The 22,402-nt window shown below is 42.9% G+C and overlaps 1 protein-coding gene across 1 annotated transcript in view; it reads left to right on the top strand.

Annotated features, from left to right (window-relative positions):
• Positions 1-21,124, top strand: part of arhgef28a (Rho guanine nucleotide exchange factor (GEF) 28a) — a gene marked incomplete at its 5' end in the record, with an annotated part of 39,882 nt that extends 18,758 nt beyond the window's left edge. The window contains 21 exons of the mRNA XM_080509880.1: positions 32-133; positions 552-675; positions 1,246-1,381; positions 1,465-1,520; positions 1,600-1,660; positions 1,745-1,880; positions 2,642-2,757; positions 4,240-4,380; positions 4,528-4,778; positions 4,850-4,975; positions 5,058-5,175; positions 5,584-5,838; positions 5,924-6,000; positions 6,774-6,952; positions 7,044-7,135; positions 7,269-7,454; positions 8,163-8,362; positions 9,079-9,126; positions 9,826-10,344; positions 12,285-12,570; positions 20,493-21,124. Of these exons, the coding sequence (XP_080366006.1) occupies positions 32-133; positions 552-675; positions 1,246-1,381; positions 1,465-1,520; positions 1,600-1,660; positions 1,745-1,880; positions 2,642-2,757; positions 4,240-4,380; positions 4,528-4,778; positions 4,850-4,975; positions 5,058-5,175; positions 5,584-5,838; positions 5,924-6,000; positions 6,774-6,952; positions 7,044-7,135; positions 7,269-7,454; positions 8,163-8,362; positions 9,079-9,126; positions 9,826-10,344; positions 12,285-12,570; positions 20,493-20,659 (3,376 nt within the window). The 3' untranslated portion in view covers positions 20,660-21,124. The remainder of the gene's footprint in view (positions 1-31; positions 134-551; positions 676-1,245; positions 1,382-1,464; positions 1,521-1,599; positions 1,661-1,744; positions 1,881-2,641; positions 2,758-4,239; positions 4,381-4,527; positions 4,779-4,849; positions 4,976-5,057; positions 5,176-5,583; positions 5,839-5,923; positions 6,001-6,773; positions 6,953-7,043; positions 7,136-7,268; positions 7,455-8,162; positions 8,363-9,078; positions 9,127-9,825; positions 10,345-12,284; positions 12,571-20,492) is intronic.
• Positions 21,125-22,402: the final 1,278 nt, after the last annotated feature.

Genomic DNA, 22,402 nt, shown 5'->3' with positions numbered 1-22,402 from the left:
TCAGTGTGTGTCCGTGTGCTGTTCTCTGCAGGGACATTAGGTTTCGTAAGCGCGCCCAGTCTGCAGACGACGAGGGCAGCATGGAGCTGGCCGAGTCGCTCCAACATCTCACCCTGTCTGAGTTTCTCAAAGAGTATGTGGGGGGGGAAAGCTGTCCTCGTTTTTCAGCTCCGGTTCATCAATACTAACTAACTAAAACTTACAGTGACAAGAAAACCACGCGTTACCTTTCCCCTTCTAACTGCAGAAAAAAATATTTAAGTTTCTAATGTGATTTAACAATATGCATGTGTCTAACATCCCTAATGTCTTTGAATCATTTAAATTTAACATTCAGTGAAAGATCAGACTAACCTCAAGATACATGAATCTGTTTGGTTTAAGAATACACGCGCATGTGTGTGTGTGGGAGTGTGTGTGATCCAACCACCCGCACTGTAACAAACCCTTTTTTTTTTTTTTTCGCTCTCTCCTGTTTTTTTATGCATGGAGAAAATACCTGACCAATTCCGTGGCGATTTCAAGCTTTTTTGTTTCCACGTTTCCCGCAGAATCGAAGAAGAGGACTTGGATAAGTACAGCATCCCGACCAAGGCGGAGTCGGAGAAGTACAAAGTCATCCGCACTTTCAGCTTTCTCAAGAGCAGGATGTCCAGCACGCGCAACAAGAGCAAGGTAAACCCGGACGCTGCCGTCGCCGTTAACGCCACCGAACTGAAGTAAAAACTCTTTTGTCTTCACACACTTTGCTTCTGAAACTCAAAAACACACGCAGGATTTCCTATTATGTTGAGATCTGGCATAGGAAGCTTTTTTTTTTGTCATGTCGAGATTCCCAGGTATGAAGCATGTGACACGCCGGGAGACAAAAGCAGGAAATGTTTCTGGGAATGTGTCAAGGTCGGCGTGACAGACCAAACACGGTGTCCAGCCGCTTCCTTTTAATGATTAATCCCCAGTCGCTGAGTCAGCGCGGAGGCTGGAAAACCCTCCCTGACTGGCATTTGTTGTTTGCGGGTTGCGAGAGTAGCTTCATTTCCGTGTCAGTGGGGGTTTTTTTGTTTTTTTTTCATGTGACTTGAGGTGGGATTCCGTCCAAAATCGCGTTTTTGCCCAGATGCAGGAGAGATTACTACACAAACAGAAACTCTGTTAAAAATCTTCCAGGAACTACTTCTTGATTACCTTTTTGTTTTTTTGGGGTTGCCTCCGTTAACACTTATGTCTCTGGCGTGGTTTTCAAAGGGGAAAGGGAAAGACCGGGAAGCCAGGGACAAGCAGCTGAATGGCCATCGCTTTTCCACGGGCCCCTGTTTGGGACCCACCGTCTGTGTCGTCTGCGACAAACCAGCTTCTGGGAAGGACCTCCTGCACTGCTCGGGTGAGTTTCCCCTCATCCGAAAGGAAGCACACAAGTCGGTGCGACGGATTTGCACTTTAAAGACGTTTCCCTTGCCTCCCCAGGCTGCACCGCCATCGTACATAAGGGCTGCAAGGAGTCCGTCCCGCCATGTTTCAAAGTGAGTCTCGTTCGGAACGCGGCGGGAGAGTCGCACTCTCGTCCGTTGCTTCACCACACTCTCATTTTGTGTCGCTCAGAAACTTCAGGAGAAATACGCGGTGGCCATGGTGAAGAACAGAACAGCATCCCTCCCACAGAGTGAGCTGAACGCAGATTTGAGCAGATTTTTAACTTGTGTTTTGAAACAGCCGGCTAAATTCCAGTTGTTTCCGATCCCCTCAGACTTCACGGTGAGAGACAGTCCTCCTCACTGTGTCGTCCCCGTCTCTACCTCTCTTCCCGTCGGGACGCCAAAGGAGCGGAGGGACGCCGGGATACAGTCCAGCCCGCTTTCTGGAAGTTTTCCCAACAGTGACGGGTCAGTGAGGCAAAAACGAGACGCATTTTATATCACGTCCATATGAGCATATGCAATTTCTTACCCCTCATCCATATTACACTGTTATATGCTATACGTATGTAAGCTTGTTGTTTCATAATCAGAATTACAGTATTATCACATTGATGATGTATAGTAATCATGAAGTATAATATTTTATATTATATGCCATGTTGGGACAAAAACCTTCGTAAGACTTATTCTTCATTATCTAAAGCAAACTGAAATTTCCTGCTTTTGTGTTTTAGTGAGAATGAGTTTAATCACCGGCAGAGTTTGGCTTCACTCTAGTCTTTTACGAAATCCGTGTGTTTCAAAAAATGGGCATAACTGTAAGTGTATTTAAGAATTGCTGCAAATAATCGAATTAGTTAATTGTAAAAAAATGTTTTTATTTAAATAAGTTAGAAATTTCTCTCTCTCTCTCTCTCTCTCTATATATATATATATATATATATATATATATATATATATATATATATTACTTCTACTTAGTCCTTTTTTTCATAATTACAGGTTTTTTGTGGTTTTGTTGTGTTTTGTTTTTTTGTGTGTGTTTTTTTTTGCATTAAATGCAGTCCCCAGGTTAAGCAGGAATATCCGCTTTTGCCAATTCCATGTTGTATGGATCATGTATCATGTCGTAATCATTTGATTGAAGGTGATATATATGTATATATATATATTTATTTAATTATTTATTTTTTTCAAGCAATCTTTTGATTTTCCCTGTGGTGCAGGCGGCTGAGTGAGAGTTCAGAGACCGAGTCTGATTCCCTGAAAACGACGAGCCAATCAGAAGAGCTGCTGCCCACCCCTGTGTCCTCCACCTCCACCGACTCATCCTTCGGAGAGGGTAAGAGAGGAATGAAGGCTCCAAAGAACCACATCAGTATCTGATTTCTACGTGGATTTAAAAATGTTTTTTTATCTCTGTACACGTGAGCATTGTCTGGGTTTTCCACTCTGAGTAAATGCTGATAAGTACAGTTTACTAGGTCATCTTTGGATTTGTTTTCTCCCACGAATAGAAAGTGAAAGATGAAACAAAAAAAGTACCCACAATATCATATCTAAAATAATCTGCTGAGTGTGCACCACAGTCAAAACGTCATAAAAATCTACAGTTTTTATTTTGATTCAATGTGGATGCATTTGCATAAAATAAGAGAAATTTGTCTTCATATTAATGACAAAAATGTTTAATAATTCTTAAAGACGATTTATAGTGTTAAACAAAACTTATCAAAACTTAAATATTGTGTGAATTTGATTAATGTTGATATTTATCTGTTTATTTGTTAATCACAAATTCAGGATAAAAAAAAGATTGCAAATAAAAAGGTTCCTTTCTCTGAAAATTGGTAACGCAAATGTTCCCCCCACTACTAAAAATAGGTTTGAATGTAACTCAGTCAACATATAAAGTTGAGTCTTTACATTTTTTTTTATTATTAATCATAATAATAATACATTTTATTTATCAGCACCTTTCAAAACACTCAATGAATGACCAAAACACATGTTAAAAACAAGTGTTTTAAAAAAAAAAGGTGCAGCAGTAGAACAACATTCAGTCATTCGCAGTAGATGTGCTTTAAAGTGAATATACACATTTAAAAAGGTCAGTTTGAGTTGAGATTTTAAATATTCAAGAGAAATTATATAACAGTTCAGTTTATAGTGAAAAATTGCAGGGATCTTTGTGTGGTTTTTCAATTGTAATTTACTGCAAGGATAGAATGAATATAATAAGAATGCTTAATTGAACTCACAAAAGTATTGGAAATTTTACATTGGGAAGGTGTATGTATAAAAAAAGACATTTTAACTGTAAAGGTAAGAAATTTCATGTTTGTGTAATAAGATGCATTACTAGGTTTACCCACGTGGATTCATTTGTAAAAAATAGAAACATTTAGATATTCATCTGCACATACAGTTGTAAAGTTTTTGATGGATTTTCAAAAATAACTATTTATGATATCATATGTTTTAAGTTGCACTTGTATTGTATTTGCAACCATAATGAGCCTTGGAGCTAAAGTAAGTAAAGTATTGTACTGGCAGGGTTGTTAGGTGGGCAGAAAACCTGCTTATTATAGAACCAAAACCAAATGATGTTACTGCAGCCGACTGATCGATACTGATAATGTATGACAAGTCCCAGTACAGCATCTGTTTTCCATTAGCTACAAGGAGTACTGACAGAATTAGGGTGAAATTTGAAACATGAAGTTATTGCAGGTATTCTATACAAATCATAAAATCATCAGTGTAAATTTGGAAGAAAGTCGCTGGCAAGATAAAGAGTGAAATGTGACTTTCCCCTGCACAGACTGCGTGGACTCGTTCATCCACGGCAACATCCCGGCTGAGTCGGCGGAGTACGAGGCCGAGTCGTGGAGTCTGACGGTGGAGCACAAGTTCTGCAAGAAGCAGGACAAACGAGCCGTCAAGAGGCAGGATGTCATCTATGGTGAGCGCGTGTCATTGTCTTTAAGCACCAGTAGTTTCTAAAAAAATGATATATCTATATATTTACTGTAACCACATTGGTGTAATTGATAGATAGTGATAGATTCATCCTTTTTCGTTTGCATGCGTGTTACGACTCCGATTGCAGAGCTGATGCAGACGGAGCTTCACCACCTGCAAACTCTGCACGTCATGGCCGAGGTCTTCAGGCGGGGCATGAAGGAGGAAGTGCAGCTGGACACGGAGGCGGTGGAGCGGGTCTTCCCCTGCCTGGATCGGCTGCTGCTCTTTCATCACGCCTTCTTCGCCGCCATGAAGGAGCGCCGGCACAACTCAGCCCAGCCCCCGGGGCACAGGAACTACCTCATCCAGCGAATAGGGGACGTCCTCCTGCAGCAGGTCAGCTCCGTTGGCTGGAGGGGGGAGAGAGAGAGGGAGAGAGAGGTTTTCACTGACGGTGTGTCGTGCAGTTTTCAGATGAGAACGGTGAAAAAACCAAGCAGGTGTATGGAGAATTCTGCAGCCATCACAATGAAGCCGTCAGCTTTTTCAAAGAACTCCAGCAACATAACAAGAGATTTCAAAGCTTCCTGAAGGTACTTTTAACTGTTTATCCTCCTCTAAAATCATTTCACTTTGAGAAAACCGGAGCATAAGTCTCGATTTTATGTCTTGAAGCAACAAGGTAGTAATTCCTTGGTGCGACGAAGGGAGATCCCAGGGTGCATCTTGCTGGTGACCCAAAGGATTACAAAGTACCCGGTGCTGCTGGAGAGGATCCTGCAATACACGCAAGGTCAGGATTTACTGCCCCCTGCAGGACACACAAACAACTGCCTTCACCAAAATACATATAGAAGACCAAATACAGACGCATCTCTTAAAACTAATAAAAAAGGCTTTTCTACACTCATAACATCTGAACTAAAAAGTTCCAAACATTTTCTCAATACTAATTGGAAAATTATCCAAATAAGATCTTATTAAAAAATTGCACAATTCTAAATTCATTGTCTTTACAATGAATATATATGGAAGGCTTGCTCTTTAAATTAACTTTTAACTCTAATTCTAACGACAGCAATTAGGGACCTGTTTAATAAGTCCTTCCATGCCGTCTCTTCTCCTGCTAAAAATGCTGCTTCACTGTGTTGAAATACGCCAAAACTAAGACTATTCAAGTCTTTCTCTTCACATCCACCAGAGGGGACGGAGGAGCATGCCGACCTCTCCAAGGCCCTGGCCCAGATCCGAGACGTGATCGCAGCCGTGGACCTGAGGGTGAGCGAACAGGAGCGTCACCAGAGGCTGCAGGAAGTGTGGAACCGCATGGAGAACCGCAGCTCAGCCAAGCTGAAGAACGGACACACGTTCCGCAAGCAGGACATGATGGGCCCGGGACAGAGGCTCAAACACCAGGGGCTGCTCCTGTGGAAGACCGCCACCGGACGACTGAAGGGTAAGACCCCGGTAATGCGTGCAATGTGATGTTTTTACAGGTTAATAATGCCAAAGTTTAATCACAATTGTTCTCACCTTGACAGACGTCCTGGCGCTGCTTCTCACAGACGCGCTCATCTTCCTGCAAGAGAAAGACCAGAAGTATACATTTGCCACTGTGGTAGGCGTTCTTGTCTTGTACGCTCTTTTGTGGCTGACTTCTCGTCACAATGTAGGACCCTCACATCAAATAAGACAATATGGCATCCGATGGCCTCCGTTTTGTTTTTTTTGCCTGATCATTTCAAACCCGACCTGCCGTGTGAACGTGAGGTTTTCGGGCCCCAGCGCATAGAAGACGACGTGAAATCGCACTGAGCATGCTATTTACACATGGCACGCCAGTCAGCACCAGGATTGCCAGATACGACTGTCTGTTTCCAGCCCAAACAACGTAAAACTCACACAACTTAATAAAAACCAGCCCAAATCTCAGCCTGCGTAGAAATCATGTTAAATCGGTAAAATGAGTGCATGTGGAATAAAGAACACGCCATAAATACACAAATGCACGAAATAAATGAAGGTAAGAGTGTTTAGCTCCCCAATTGGGGGATACCCGTAGATTAATTTTCCGGTGGTTGTTAAATACGTGCCGACGATATCAAGACACCATGATGAATGACATAAGAAGGCGAATGAGGGAAAAAGAGAGCACAGCTGTTAACATTTTGCCAAAGCGTCAGTCGCATGTCGACGACGAAGCAACTGCATGTAGAAAAATATACAATTTGGTACCAGATATAAACGAGACCTGGGTCTGGTGTGAAAAAATCAGAATGGCGCTTTCACATGGTCACAAAAGAGGTCAGATATGAGTCACTTGTCAGTAAAAAAAACAAAACAGAATTCGGTGACTTTTCCCTGCAGTGGCCTATGTTGTCTGTCTTTCAGGACCAGAAGCCACCAGTCATTGCGTTGCAGAAGCTGATTGTTCGCGAGGTCGCAAATGAAGAAAAAGGGATGTTTTTGATCAGCGCCTCAGCAGCCGGGCCTGAAATGTACGAGGTCCACACCTCGTCCAAAGAGGAACGAAACACTTGGATGAGGCTCATTCGAGACGCCGTGGAAAGGTGTGTGTGTGTACTGCACCGTGTAGAGGATTGGGAATTCACATTCTATTGTGCACAGATATGCATCTACTTTACTCTCCCCACCAATTAGCTGTCCGGAGGAAGAAGAGGAGTACACGAGTGAATCTGAGGAGGAGAAGCGAGCTGCTGAGGCTCGTTTCCAGAAGATCCAAAAGTTACAAGGTCTTTTTTTTTTTTTTTTTTTTTTACCCCCAGAGAACTGTGGCATTGTTTACTTATTCTCTGAATAAATGTATTATTTACTACCCGTGAGCCATCACTGTACAATCCTTGACCCGGCGAACCCGTGTTTCAGAGAGTTTGATGAGCCAGGACCAGCAGGTCTGCTCCAGCCTGGAGGAGAAGCTGCAGATCTACGCAGAGCTCTCGGTTCTGAGTGGGAGGACAGATACTTCGCTGGTTGAGTGGCGACTGCTGGCCCAGCCGCACTCCGAGGAGCTGCCCCAGGCAGCCGAGCTGCTGGCGGCAGCTCTGCAAGAGGGTAAGACTTTTACATACACTGTAACCTGCAGAAAACACAGATATTGTTGTGCTCAGGTTTTGGCTGTTTTCATTTTTCTCCAAGCAACGATTGCACTTAAACTTTGCTTTGCATAGTTATGTAACGTTAGCCGGCCTTTTCTAACCCCCCCGAAGATATTTTTCAGCTCAATACAACTGTGTTTTTCAAGCGATTTCAACAAGCATTTTATTAAAAAACAAAGTACATTAGCTCAGTGATGAAAATAGAAATGTTACCAGTAATATGGAATGCATTTACTTGGATATCCATCCATCCATCCATATATCGGGATGCACACTGGACAAGAAAAACAGATAGTCAATCAAACACACTCGTACACATAATCGTACAATTCGTAAAATAATTTCAAGTCAAGAATCAACCTCGCTTGTCTCAAAAGCCCATGCATGCACAGGGAGAACATACAAACTACATATAGAAAGGCCTGACCTGGACTGTAACCCTACAATTTATTTCAATGATCCAAAGGCATATATGTCAAGGAAATTGATGACTGTAATGTAAATGTGTATCATTGTGCACAGCTTTCTTACAATTCATGTAAGTATGTACGAAAGCGTGCGCAAAGCATGATTAAATCATTTGAAACAGGGGCAGATTGACGCGGTAATTCTATCAATGATTTTAGTTCAACTTATTTCTTGTGTTATTTGTGTTTTTTCGCAGCTGAGAAGCTGAAAGCCACGCTGTCATCCAAGACCTGTTCTCCAGCGAGCCCCGGCCAGGATGTGGAGACGGACCTTGTGCGTCCGGTCAGTCCAGACTGTGAAAACCCTGAGGCCAGCGAGGGGAGCTGGCCCGAAGCCTTCGCCCTCCAGTCCCTGACACGCTCACCAAACACAGATACGAGTGACATCGAGGTCAAGGTAAATATTCCAGTGTCTAAAATGTGTTCAGCTCCTAGAAGATTCATGTTGGAATTTGTGCTATAAATCGTGATTGTAAATGAAATTGGTCTTGAGTTAAATATTAATGGTGCTTTATGGTGTAATGCTCTCTCCATTACTGTTGCTGTGGTGGTGGAGGTACAGTAGTATTTTCGTGGTATTGTGGATGATTAAAGCTTCTTACAGGCTGCATGTCTGCCTCTTTCCATGTCTTTACAGATGTGTGGCTCTGGATTGCCAACAGCTGTTTTAATAATTCAACAGAGCCTATTAGGATTACATTTCGGTCTTAATGCAATGAATGATTGATAAGCTCATAATAAAGGGAGGCCATTTACCTCCCAAAGGTATTCAAGATATTAAATATGGATATGGAGACTTATTCCAATTACCATGTCACTGTTTGTAGCTCTCTGTGACCTGTGAGGTAAATTACTACAATGAGTGAGGATCGTTTTCTTTTCAATTTCTCTGTGATGTTTAACCTTCAATAGGGTTGTAGCTCTAAAAGCCACCTCAAGGGGGCACAAATGTTGCATGAATGCAACTTGAAATTGCTTCTTCTTTTTCTTTTTCATCCTACCAAGCCAGGAAGAAATGCAGTTTCCTCTTCAGCTAATTATTCAGCAGTGAGAATGTATCATGTATAGGAGACATTGATGTTCATTCCACGTGTGATTTTTCTCCATCAACAGGTGGTTCAAGGTGTCCAGAACCTCACTCAGTTGCTGTACAGTCTGCAGGTAAGAGCGTCACTCAGTAAAACAACCAGCAAGCGTTTTAAAAAACTATCTCTCAGCCATCCTATATGTCAACCTCTGCGAACAATGAGGCTTCCTTTGCTCTCAGTGTGGGCACGTACACGTTGTATGAGTGGCAGGCTTTAATATACCTGCAGCACGACTGCTTCAATAAACAGAAGAGGCCTGTTTGAAGCCAAAGGTAGCGAGCTACAGTAACTCATCACATTGATCCCTTTTCTTCTCGGGGACAAAGGAGAGTCTTCTCTTCTTTTGTATACATACTGTGCCTTGGTGAAAAATGTAAATTTGTGTGGAAAGAATATATTTATGAATTTACCTACGGCACGCGTCTCGCCCGGCTGCTCAGGTTTCGAGGGTTTTGATCACAATGTGATTTTCATATTCAAAGTTTTGCGTGTGTGTGTGTGTGTGTGTGTGTGTGCGTGTGTGTGTGTGTGTGTGTGTGTGTGTGTGTGTGTGTGTGTGTGTGTGTGTGTGTGTGTGTGTGTGGAGTGAACAAAGGGATCCTTTGAGTATGTGCCCGCATAAAAAGCCCCGGCCACCAGCTGAGCCTGGTCATGCTTTATTTTGCCTTTCAAATCACTCGACTGCCTGCTTGCCAGGATGCTTGTATGCTCGGTGAAAACAGTGGTTGAACCAAACGCATTTTCATGAACTTCATCACTCTGTCGCTCCAAGGCGGTGGTGACCATGCAGGACAGCTGCTACGAGGTCCAGCGACTTCTCCTCCAGGAGGGCGGGCGCCTTTTGCCTCGCGCCCAACGCCTGCACCTCCCCAGCGTCCGGGTCAACACGCTGCAGGAGCAGGAGAAACAGCGCAACCTGGAAAAGCAGAAGGAGGAGGTGGCGGCGGCCGTGCGGCTCCGGGAGCGACTGCGCCAGGACAGGGAGCGCTGGGAGCGGGAGTGCCAGGCCAGGGAGAGCCAACAGGGGGAGCTGGAGAGCCGGCTGGAGGAGAGGGAGCGGCAGTGCCTGCTGGAAGTGGAGAGGGTGAGGCAGGAGAGGGAAGAGCTGGACGAACACCTGGAGGAGTACCAGCAGAGCTTGGAGCGGCTCAGGGAAGGCCAGAGGAGTGTGGAGAAGGAGCGTGAGCGTCTGGAGAACCACCAGAAGCTGCTCCAGACCTGGAAACACGGGCGGCAAAGCAGCCTGCCCGCCGTGATTCCCCACATGGTCATCCCTCTGGACGGGCACCAGGTAAGCTGGGGTGGTCGTAGGTTTTAAAATCACTCTGAAGGCAAAAACCCACGGCTCGGCAAACTCTTAATCCTATAAGGGGTGTAAATATAGATAATGCAGTTCTCATGGAGTATTTCTCAACTAATACCATAAATGATAAGCTTTTCTAAGACTGCCATCAACTTGAATTACATTGGTTCACTCATTTACACGGTGCGGCTCAATCCCCTCTTGATGTACGACCTGCGATAATGAGAGCAATTTCAGCATCATTTGTCTTAGTGCTCCAGCAGCTCCACTCACCAATAAACATCCCAATGATTGATGATAATTAAACCATTGCAAATAAAAGCTCCGACAAAATAATTAAAACCAGAGGCGCAGGGCTCAAGAAACCAATCAGTCGTGTCCAAAAGGACTTAAATTATTGGCACTTTATTTGAGAGCATTACAGTGAAATGTCCTCCGCAGCTGGAGGGCACCGAGGATAAAGGGTGCACTGTTCTCCCTGCCCTTTAAGTCCCGACTCAACGAATAAGCAGCAATGGTGAAGACTAATGCAGGCCATACATCAGGTGAGCCTCCCCTGGGTTGGTGCTGCCCGGCTCAGCAGGTGTAACCAAGTCGGAAAACGCTCCAACCTAGAAGGAATTGGGAAGCGATATTCTCTCGCTCGTTAAGTTACACACCACCACCGGGCTTTTTTCCCAGCAAGAAGCGGCGGTGCTCTCTTGGCTCCTTTTTTTTTTTTTTTTTTCTTTCCTTCCATTCATTCATTTATTTGAGTCAGACGTGATAGCGGTGGTCTGACAAAGACGTGCGGAGGCAGTGGAGGTCCTAATGTATCCTTGCTAATGTTTTAGCCAGAGGCTGCAGTTCACAGGGTCAGAGACAGATCGAATGACACACACACACAAACACACACACACACACATACATACACATACACACACACCAGTTTTCAGGTCAGTTCTAATTAGCAGTGCTGCCTCTGCTCAGCAGAGGAACGGCTGTGTTGTTGTGGAGATGGGACGGGAGTGGTGGGGTGGTGGGAGAGGACAGAAGGAGCCAGAGGCTTCAACGACCTGCACTGACACCGTTCACCATAAATCACACTCAACCAATTCACTCTGAGCTTGTTTCTTTATTTCCTCTGATTGTCTACTTTCCTCATTCATTCAGGGCTTTGAGATATGCAGCTGTGAGAATTTAGCCTTTATTCCAGTGCAGTGATTCATATTTTTTTTTTCTCCCCTCATTGTCGAACCTTTGAATTATTTTCCAGTTTTAAAAAATTCATGTGCAAAATTTCCTTTTCAGAAACGGCCTTTTCATTACTGAGGGTGATCCATGAGAACAGCCCTGAACAGTTTTCAGTTTTTATGGAAGCTGCTCTCCATCACTGTGATAGTTTCTATAAAAACTTGCCACTGTAAAGTCTCCATATTATTCACACTCTGTAGTTTTTTTTTTCAGTTCTGTGAACAATATAAATGAAATCTCATTCACATCCATTACACTGGGCTGGAGGCTAAAGTCCCGGAAAGCGATATCTCAACACCTGAACGAATATAGCCAGTGTTATTTATGACATAGAGATCGAATAATTGATTCTTGGTGAATCACTTTTGTAGTTCTGTTCACTTTTTTTTTTTTTTTTAAAGACAGAATCATAACAGATATCATCTATTGTTTTTGTGTCTGTTATGTTGTCGAATGTGTTTCCTGTTCCCACATGCAAATGCATGAGTGCAATTGAAAGGTGCATTGTTGAAAAGTTTCCCAGGTGTGGACTTCATCCAACCATCAACATGACATTTTATTTTAGAAGCTCATATACGGGCATAAATATAAGCTTCCTTTGCTTTTCAGTTTGTACTCATCCCGATACACATCTCGGCCCACTCTGAATGGAACTGACACTTTGTCCCCCCCCCCCCCCCCCCCCCCTTCTTCAGGACACGACATCCAGTCAATCCAGGGACCTCGAGGGTAACGGCTCCGTGTTTGTGAACGAGGCTGCGCTGACCAGCACCAACATCAACAACCGACACTTCCACCAAAAAAGAAACGACCCCAGCACGCACAATTGCCTCAACACTCTGCTGGCCAGATCCAGCAGCAGACAGCCCCCTGCGGGGAAGACCCCCCACGGCCAGGACTCGGACACCCAGGGATGGGTGAAGGAGGCGGGATACATCTACAGCCCTGCAGGCAGGTTTGGACTGCAGCACACAACCAGCGGTGAGAACCCAGTCGCCCACGTTTGTGTCTATATGTCGTAAAGCACTTTCAAGGTGAACTTTGGGTCAGAATACTTGTATTTAAAATTTTTAAAAAAAATAATCTCCAAGCTACAAAACATAAAGTGCAGCCATCAGCAGTGCCTTCCTGCTGTGGAATCCATACAATAAACAAAGCTGCACATATGCATCACTTATACAAGGAGGGGAGCACAATGGTTTCAATTTGAATTCAACTTTATTATTATAGCGCCAAATACCACAAAGACATTTCAGGGCACTTTTACAGAACAAAAACTCAATAATTCCACATGAGCAAGCACAAGCGACTGTGGAAAGGAAAACCTCCAGTTTATATAGGAAGAAACATTTGCAGACCCGGGTTCATGGGTGGCGGCTTTCTACTGTTATGGCTGGGGTTGAAGGGATAGAATGAGAAAAAAGGATAGGACAGAAAAATACAAGAGATTCACTGGATTCAATCATTCATTTTGTCCAGCAAAAGGCAAAAGTTACAGTTTGGGTTGCTTTTTCTGCACGTAAACTAGAGTTACAGTGAGCCACACAAATCAGGGCGTCAACAAACCACACAAAGGACCTCTTCAGAGCTCGCGCTTTGGGTGATTTGATAACATGTGGTGAGAACCGACGCAGAATGTTTACATTTGTCCGTATCGTGCGTTTTCGGGCGAACCACTTCAGATCGCATTGTGTTCTCTTGATTGCAGGGTGTCCTCTGGCCAGGCTGCTACAAGGCACCAGGTTTCCACAGACCCTCAGGCACGGACGCCCATGTTGTTTTCCACAGTTTTATTGGAAAGACTCAGACCGGAGCACTCTCTGAAATGAAATCTGTACATATTTTGGTCCCGGGATACTTTGCTGTTCACACTACAAAGCCCCTGTGGTGCTTTGACTGAACGCCTGTTTACACTCGCCTTAAGGAATCGCCATTTGTGATCAGATCACCCGAAACGCATGTTGACGCCAGGTCTGAACGGGCCCAAAGCGACAGCAGCGCTCAATATTTAGAAGACAGAAGGATATGAGACAGAAAAACCATTTTTCGTAGATGCTAGAGCCGAGATTTAACTGGAAGGGTGTTTGGGGCGAGCATTACGTAGGCTGTTCGCAACTATGACCACCAACAGATGCATTTCACCTTTATACATTATTTAACCCCCTCGTAAACTTTATCACCTGAAGCTAATGGACTCTCTCTCCCCTGTGCTGTCTTTGTACTCAAACGTGATGTCTCAGTCGTCGCATCAGAATTATTCGCTTTAGTATCTGTGTCAGTTGCTGCTACAGTTCACATTACAATACTCAAATGAACTTTCAAAACTGAATATCACCAGCCTGGTTTTCACCGAAAAACCGATCTGACAGCTGCTAAAATGACGATATCTCGACCAAAACGCCCTCAGGTGCTCAACATCAGACGGAGGGTGGATTCTCGGGTTGCCAGAATAGGTGTTTTTGGAATTGTGAGCTGCCGGTGTCCATACACTGTAGAAAGTTCTGTCCTCAGCTGAAGTAGGGAGAAATACAATGAAGAAAACACTTGGTTTCAACTACCACTAGTATTACGTCTTCACGTCTTGTATGGATTCATTGTCATCGTCCTAATATTTGCCTGTTCTCTATCTTGCGTTTCGCACGTTTTATGCATCACATTATACTGTAGTATACCGTATGTTTGGACATTAACTGGGTGCAGTGAAGCTGAAATTTTTATTTATCATGTGTAAAGTGTGCATTTCATAGTTTCAGATTTTTGAACAGGTGCTTGTATTATAATTTTATGTATCGAATAATCTATGAAAGCGTCAGTATGTAGATTACCCATTGATAAACTGAAATCCCTTAAAACATGTAATGAGGACTTTGATAGTCTAAAAAAAAAAAACATTTTAATGACTTTTAAACATACTCCCATCAATAGTATGGGTGATCTAGACTGTGAAGACTAGCTTTTTACTATTATTCTGGACTTTTTGCAGCACTTCCTGTGGACATAGGTGAGGTTGTGATCTACCTGGTTATCTTAGCAGTTCAAATCTCTGGCGCTTCCACTGGTGCACCAAAGATGATGTGGTTTGGTTATCTTTGTTAATGTTAATATATTTGAGACTGCATTAAAATCACCATTTAATAAAAATGACCAATAGAGATTCTTAAAGTTTATTATTATTGTTATTGTTATTACAATTTTTTTTTTTTTTATTTATTTATTTATTTATTTTTTACTTTATTTATTTATTTTTTATTATTATTTAAAAAAAAAATCGAAATCTGATCCAAACCACTTATTTTTACCTCCATGAAAGTTCAGTTTTGTTGAGTACCATTTCCCCTGTATGGTCCCACACTGGCCCTGTGTGGACTGATCAACTCCTCACCAATATTTCTGACTAGAAATCATCAGGCTGTGGCTTCACATTTAAACCAATGTGAACTTGGTCGTAGTTCACCTATACAGTGCAAGTTGCAATGTAACAGTGTTTTCACCCTGCTTTAATTTGATATTTGAGCACTAATCCGTATGCGTTTAGTCGATTGCTCACACCAGTTGATTTGAATGTTTTGCGTGTAACTTTCCTTGTGAGTGGTGCAGCATTGCACAACTTCAACAGCAGTGCTGCTATCGAGCTGTCAGCACAAACGAGAAATGCGCTACCTGTGAGAATGTAAACAAACCTTGTGCTTTGCACTGGTTTCACCCAAGTATGTGAGCGAGAGCATACTGTACACACACACACACACACACACACACACACACACACACACACACACACACACACACACACACACACACACACACACACACACACACACACACACACACACACACACACACACACACACACACACACACACACAAACACTCTTGTGTTCTCAAGGCTGTGTGCCCGGTGTGGCCTCTTCTGTGTGTCCTCTCAAACCACCTCCACTTGCAACCGGCAGCGATCCGGGGGCCGAAGGGGGGGAAAAAAAGGGAAAAAAAAAAATCAATGGTTTCTCTATCTATCGACTGGCAGGGCAGACAACAGCATGTGAATCACAGTTCACAGGCGATGGTTGACTGATTGGGACATCGATCTCGAAAAATCTTTACAAAACTCATTACAGCATGACTTGTCATCGCATCAGGTTGAACGGAGGAGGCGGGCGGGGGGCTGAGAAATGAGAGACGCGGGCACAAATTAATCCGTTTCACCCGGGGGAGGTGTCGGCCACGTTCCCACGTTAGCCCAACCCCGTCCCTAATCTATTCACACCGGCTCTTGACATTCACAATGGGCGAGGGAAAATTATAGCTCGCATTCGACCTGTCCCCTCAGCCCCTTGTGAAAATAGGTTAGTGCTAACCACAGCTGATGCGGAGTCCCTGGTATTGTTTACCAGCCACAGCAGGCAGCGCACTCTCTTCCCCATTGATCAGCTTATTAACCTTTTCTCATTATTGAGCGCGCACAATCCCCAGTGAAACCCGAGTCACTTGTTAACAAGCCAGGGGCGGACACCGCCGCGCCGCTTGCCTGCTGCACCGGGTGCGCTCCGGCTCATATTTAACCGCTCCTCAGCGGGTCCCATAAATGCCCCCGTGATGCCGTAATCTTTGACGGTGAATAAAAGTCACCGTCGTCACGTTATTTTTTTCCTCGATTTGAGCGTCTAATATGAAGTCATTCCTGTGCTTTATAGTACAGTCGAGGGGTTTTTCAACTCTCCCGCGTGAGCTTATAGTTGATAACACAGTGGCTGGTATGTGGAGGAACCTGGTGGCCTTTCTCTTGAAGGGAAAAAAGGAATCTCTTTTCAAATGCAAATTCTCCATTGTGCTGCCAGTCACAAGGATCAAAATATGATTTGGCTTCACATCCTCACCTGAGCATGTGAAAATGCTCTCTCATGTACACTCTCTCTCACACACCCTTTTTAATTCATTGAACTCCCATAATTTGCTGCCGCACAATATAATCTCGGGTGAACCAGTGAGGTGGAATTTCCTGAAGTGACGCCTCGTCGGATGAGTCGCGTCGAGGCCTTTGTTGCTCACCTTTTAGATACAAAAGCACGAGAATGTCGCGAGTGGGTCGACGAAGACAAGGGAGATGAAACCGGTGCACTTTAAAGTATGCAGATGAATTCCAACCTTGTGTGATATGCAGTGTGATGCACGGCCCGGCTTTGTGATGCACAATGGGAGCTGCGTTGCTGCTAAACTGTGAGATAAAAGACGGTAGAGTTGCCTCACGTTGGCCAGGATTCTGTTTTCTTAACCAACACTTAAAAAAAACAAAAAACAATTGGCCAGAAAAAAAACTTACAGAAGCAGGATGTGGAGAGATTTTCATAAAACAAACAGAGCGAAACAGAATCCAGTTCCTATAGTAAACCTAACAACTTTATTTGTAAAAGCAGAAGTTGGAGGCGATGAAGGTCACGTCAAACACCGTAGATGTTTGCCGAACATAGTTCTTCCTTGTAGAAGTTATGTATGACGCATCATTTCTGAGGCAGTAATTTTCTCATAGTGTGTTTATCCAGCTACCTTGACAGGTATGATAATTAGTTGTGACAATCACTGTTGCACATGTTCCACACAGTTCTATACAGTTGCTAGTCTTGTTCACATGGATGTTCTCGGCCAATGGCGCAGCAGCAAAAGTTGTTTTGTTTGTTTGTTTTAACTTAGAAACTATCAAAGAACCATAAACACCAAAGCAATACTTTGAATTTGTGAAAACATGGGTGCAATATTCTGCAAAACAACATAAAGATAATTATTTTTGGGTTTTTTTACAGCTTTGCATCACGAAGCATTTGTAATCTCTTTATTTTTTCACATTTTCACGTTGTTAAACTTTTCTGAAAATGTTTTCATTTAAGTTCAAACCAAAACATGTTGTTATGTTGCCATTTTAATACGGTAGTAAAATGATTTTATATCATTTTCATGTAAATTGACAAGCCTTTGGATAACAGATTCCCATTTTAACTATTGGATAACTATTGGAACTGATGATCATTGACTTGATAATGGGGAAAAATGACGTCTCACAGACAAGTTTGATGATGAATTTTCTTTTGCCACTGATATATTGCCTTGTTTTTGCTCATTTTCACTCTGTCTGTTTGCTCTGTTCTGCCGCTGCAAGATGTTAGCGCAAACATTATGTCACAATGATGCACCACCTCAAACATAGTCGTGGCACCGCCATCACGGGTGTGGCCATTTTGCACAGTTTCAAAAAAAAAAATGACAATTCAATTGCAGTAATAAATGTTCAGCCAAATTATCAAGTAAAAAGTCTCAAAAAAATCACGCCCAACCTGTATAATTACTAAGTTATCATGCTTTCCTATTAAATATGATGGAAAACTGTATAAATGTAAGATACAAAAATGTTTCTCTACCTGTACTTAGACTGCTTTACATATGCAAAAGGCTGAGCACCGTCAGTGTGTATTCTTGAATACTTAGAGTGATTCATTGACGACTGATAAACGTGACATTGCTTAATGATCCAGAGAGCCCTGCTTTGGAGATTAACGGCTTTGGAGGTTTTTACTACCGAAAAGGTGAGAACTTTCCAAACCTCAGCGGCTGACGGTGCACTTGTGCTCCAGGCAAACAGCTGAAGGCCGTATTCACTTTTACGAGCTGTATGTATTAGCAGAGTATCGGTTGCCAGGCTGCTTGGTGGATTATACAGGCAATTAAAAAAAGGCTGCTATTAAATGAGACAAATACTGTGATTCTGCCACAATTTATGTCGTTTCGACCAGTGTTGAGGCCATGTGACTGTGTGTGTGTGTGTGTATATATATATATATGTGTGCATTCTCTTTTTATAACTCCAGGCTGATTACAGTGTGAGGAACCTCTGTATGAAACAACTGATGTAAAAAAAAAAAATAAACACATAAAACTGCTTTATTGGCATTGACTAGTATAGAGCTGGATTTACATAATTCTTCCAACAAAGATACCAGGAGACTAAAAAGCGGTGTTATGAAAACAGTACAACTACAACTGCACCGTCAGCTTTCTTTTTTTTTTTTTAAGCAATTTAAAATTACTATATCCTCTGGGCTCCGGCAATTATGAAATGTAGTTCTCTTGAATTGTTATGCCTCATTAATATTTTGGTATTTTCTTTCGATGTGGGCTGTGACATGATTTTTTAATGCTTAAAATCTGGAAACTTCATTAAAAGCCCAGAGACGGAGATCGAGCGTTGGTATCGTCTGGCTGCACATCGATGCGTCATCTATCAGAGCGCGGGCCTATATGGCGGCTAACAGAGCTACTCTAAGACTCTTGTATAATTAATCAAACGCACACACTCTCCTACAGGGACACAATGAGGCAATTTATAGTTCGCGCCATCTGTTGCCATGACGGCACACCTGCACTAATGCCAGACGGCACCCGCCGTGCACACAAATGTAAGAATACAAGCGCTCGGAGGCACTCGGCGGGGTACCACCCACACGAACGGCCTCTTTCCAACCTTATTTTAGTCTAAATAACAACGGTCCTTGACAGGGGGGACACCCCTGATAATGACGACGGTGCGTCACAAGCTGGCACACGTGTGACATTTGACTTGGAATCCTCGTTAACGGCCGCTGTTTCACATCCGGTCCCGTATGCCTCTCCGTCTCACCCCGTCAAGTGTGGGGAGGCAGGCAGGTGCCACCGAGTCCCGACAATTGATTGCGATGACGGCGATAACGGTGGAAGTGACATCCTTAAGTAGAGAGACGGTGACAAATGTGCGCCGCTCCGGCGCCGGAGGAACGCAGCGGACGCAAAGAGCCTGCGCCAGCTGTGGGTGGATCCGTGTGCCGTCGCGGATTCGACGATTAGACTGAGCTCACCGAACATGTGGCTGTGTGATTATTTATCGCTGGTTACTAAATGATGAAGTCTTGCCCGGTCAATGGGTTTTTCAACCGGATTTTACAAATGACGGAAAATTGGCGCTTGATTACACAATGACAGTTCCGAGTTACTTCTCTAAAGAGAAGTATGATATACGATGTGGCTACAACACATTAGCGGACGTATTTAGAAGCGTGTGGGTCAGTCTCACCACCAAGTTGTTGTTTTTTTTTTTTATTGAAATAAAGACATTTTTAAATACATTACAGTCATTCCAATTTGCTTTTATAGAGAAAATAGAAAAGCCCAACATATTCACATGAGCAAGCAGGTGTGTTTGCGACTGTGGAAAGGAAAAACTCCCCCCAACAGGGAGAAACCTTTGCAGAAACCAGACTCAGAGGTGGCGGCATTCTGCGGACCGGTTGGGGTGAAAGGATAGAGAAGAGAGGGGAGGAAAGACAGAGAAAGACTAGGTGGGGAGATACAAACAATACCCTTGCTAGTGCTACATACATTTTTTTCTTTTCTTCTTTTTAATAATACAGTAATCACAGTGATCTAAATATTTTCCAACTGCCATGAGATTAAACCAGCCTGAGCAACAACAGAGCAAAAACCAAAGTAATCACAACAATTATAACAAAAGGAAAAACAAAAGGATGTTAAAACAAACAAACAAACAAACAAAAACAGGAAGGGGAAAAACAACAACTTAATTTTGATAATTAACAGAACAATCTCGTCAATGAGGAGTAGAAGTGTGTGTGTGTGTGTGTGTGTGTGTGTGTGTGTGTGTGTGTGTGTGTGTGTGTGTGTGTGTGTGTGTGTGTGTGTGTGTGTGTGTGTGTGTGTGTGTGTGTGTGTGTGTGTGTGTGTGTGTGTGTGTGTGTGTGTCAGTGTGTCACCACCAAGTTATATGGAACATTTCAACATGCTTCTTCGTGCCTTGATAAAGATTTTTCCATTTATACTGCACAGGATTTGACCAGGCTCTCTCTTTTTTTTTTTTTTTTCTTCACCAGATCACAGTTACAATGGTCAGACGTGGCCGTCGACAGCGAGCGGCTCTGACCCGTTCCCGCCTGCGCCGCATCCCGGTGACCGTCAGCTGGACCTCAGCGCGCTCGTTTCCTTGGAGACTGAAGGCAGAGAGGAGGAAGGCAGAGAGGAAACCATCGTGTACCTCTGAATGTCGAAAACCTACAAAAGAAAGAAGTGGTACTCGGGTAGAAGATAAGGCGCTTGAAAGGAGCTGAATCGACTTCAGAAAGCACTTGTTTTAAATTTCTTTCATCCTTTTTTTTTTTTTTTTTTTTTAATTTATTATTTTTTTTCCGTATTACTGGAATCACAAAGAGACATAAAAAAAAAAAAACAGACTCACATAAGCTGCCGTGCACCTTAAGCTCGAGGCACCGCCGGGTGCTCAATGTCTCTTACTTTTCAGAATCGTGTGTGTGTGTGTGTGGTCGCATGTTGACTGCATACTCCCCTGCAGCGACAACTTTCACCTTTTCCCCCAATCTCTCCTTCTTACTGCCGCTCCCTCGCCGCCCCACATATCTCGTCCCTCGAGCTCCAAATGTATTAAATCTGCCACTGAAGGGTGGGGGGGGGGGGGGGGGGGTAAAAAGCAGACACCCTTTATCAGTAAAACAACAGGCTGCATTATTCGACCAGGTGATCGTGTTGCCATGAAGTTAACTGCTGTTTTTTCTTTTCTTTTTTTTCTTTTTTTTTATTTATCAGACAGGTGTTGTTTATTTTTAAGTCAAACACATTGTAGCATTGTCCTAATTTATCTCCGTTTATATAGGAGCATTTTTTTTTTCTTCATAAAAGAAGTGAGCAGAAGAGTCCAAATCTTTTGGGCACCTGAGAAGTTGCAGGGAAAAAAAGAAAACAGACCCTGAAGCATTTTACTCACATTTCGTGGTGACATTTTTTACAGTATATAAAGACCAGTCATGGTTTTTGAACACAAAGTTCTCAATTGCCATGATGCTTGGTAATAAAAATCATTAGTCGGCTCAGGAAAAAAAAGATTAAGTGCTTTTAGTGTGGCAATCTTTGTTGACTTTTCATCTCGTTCCCTGTTCAGGTCATTTAATTTGTCAAGTGCCTTTTGATCTATGAACAAAACCTCTCAAAAGGCAGAGAGAGACTCCCCGCGGTTTCGCAGATGAATAAGTAAAGCAAATACCTGCGAAGAAAAAGTGGGAAAAAAAGATAAATATTAACGTGTTAGAACTGTTATTTTAATATTTTTTATAAAAAGTTGATTTGAATGGAAAAAGCATTCAAATCAGCGGGCCACAATGGTTGTGGAGGTTTTATTCTAATCCTTTTGCTTCATAAGCAATCACATCAGGCCTTACAGGGTGAAAATAACCATAATGAAGTTGCCTTCTTAATGTTATTGTGCTCAAAGCTGAACTATTCACACTTGAATATTCATGTTATAGGTTTACATTGTTTTCCTGCAGAGACACTCCCCGACGTGCCAACTTCTTGTGTGTCTCCTGGTCGGGTTGCAAACACTATTAAAAAAAAACCCAAAAAACAACCTGGTTTAATTACTGTTGTAGGTTCCCGTTAGTACACTAAAGAAGTGGCAGTATTTTCATGTGTTTTCAGTGCGATGTAAATAATGTTTGTGCTTTTTATTTATTTATTACAAAAGATGTTTCTCCGTGCACTGTAAAAGGGTTGTGTTGTACATAGAAGTGTAACTGGGTAAACAGATGAACGTGTGTGTGTTTCTTGTTGTGAGATCGTGCTTTCTTACATATTCAGGTCTGTGTGTAAAAAAAAAAAAAGCAAACTGTGGATTGCATTTTTTTTTTTTTTTTTTTTTTTCAGCCGTTGACTGGGGAGTTGTGGAAAAAGGTCGATGCTACAAACATAAAGTTGAACCTGGATACAAAAGCTG

The sequence above is a fragment of the Blennius ocellaris genome (genome assembly GCF_963422515.1).
Source record: "Blennius ocellaris genome assembly, chromosome: 15".
Lineage (NCBI taxonomy): Eukaryota > Metazoa > Chordata > Actinopteri > Blenniiformes > Blenniidae > Blennius > Blennius ocellaris.
This window is presented reverse-complemented; position numbering and strand designations above follow the sequence as displayed.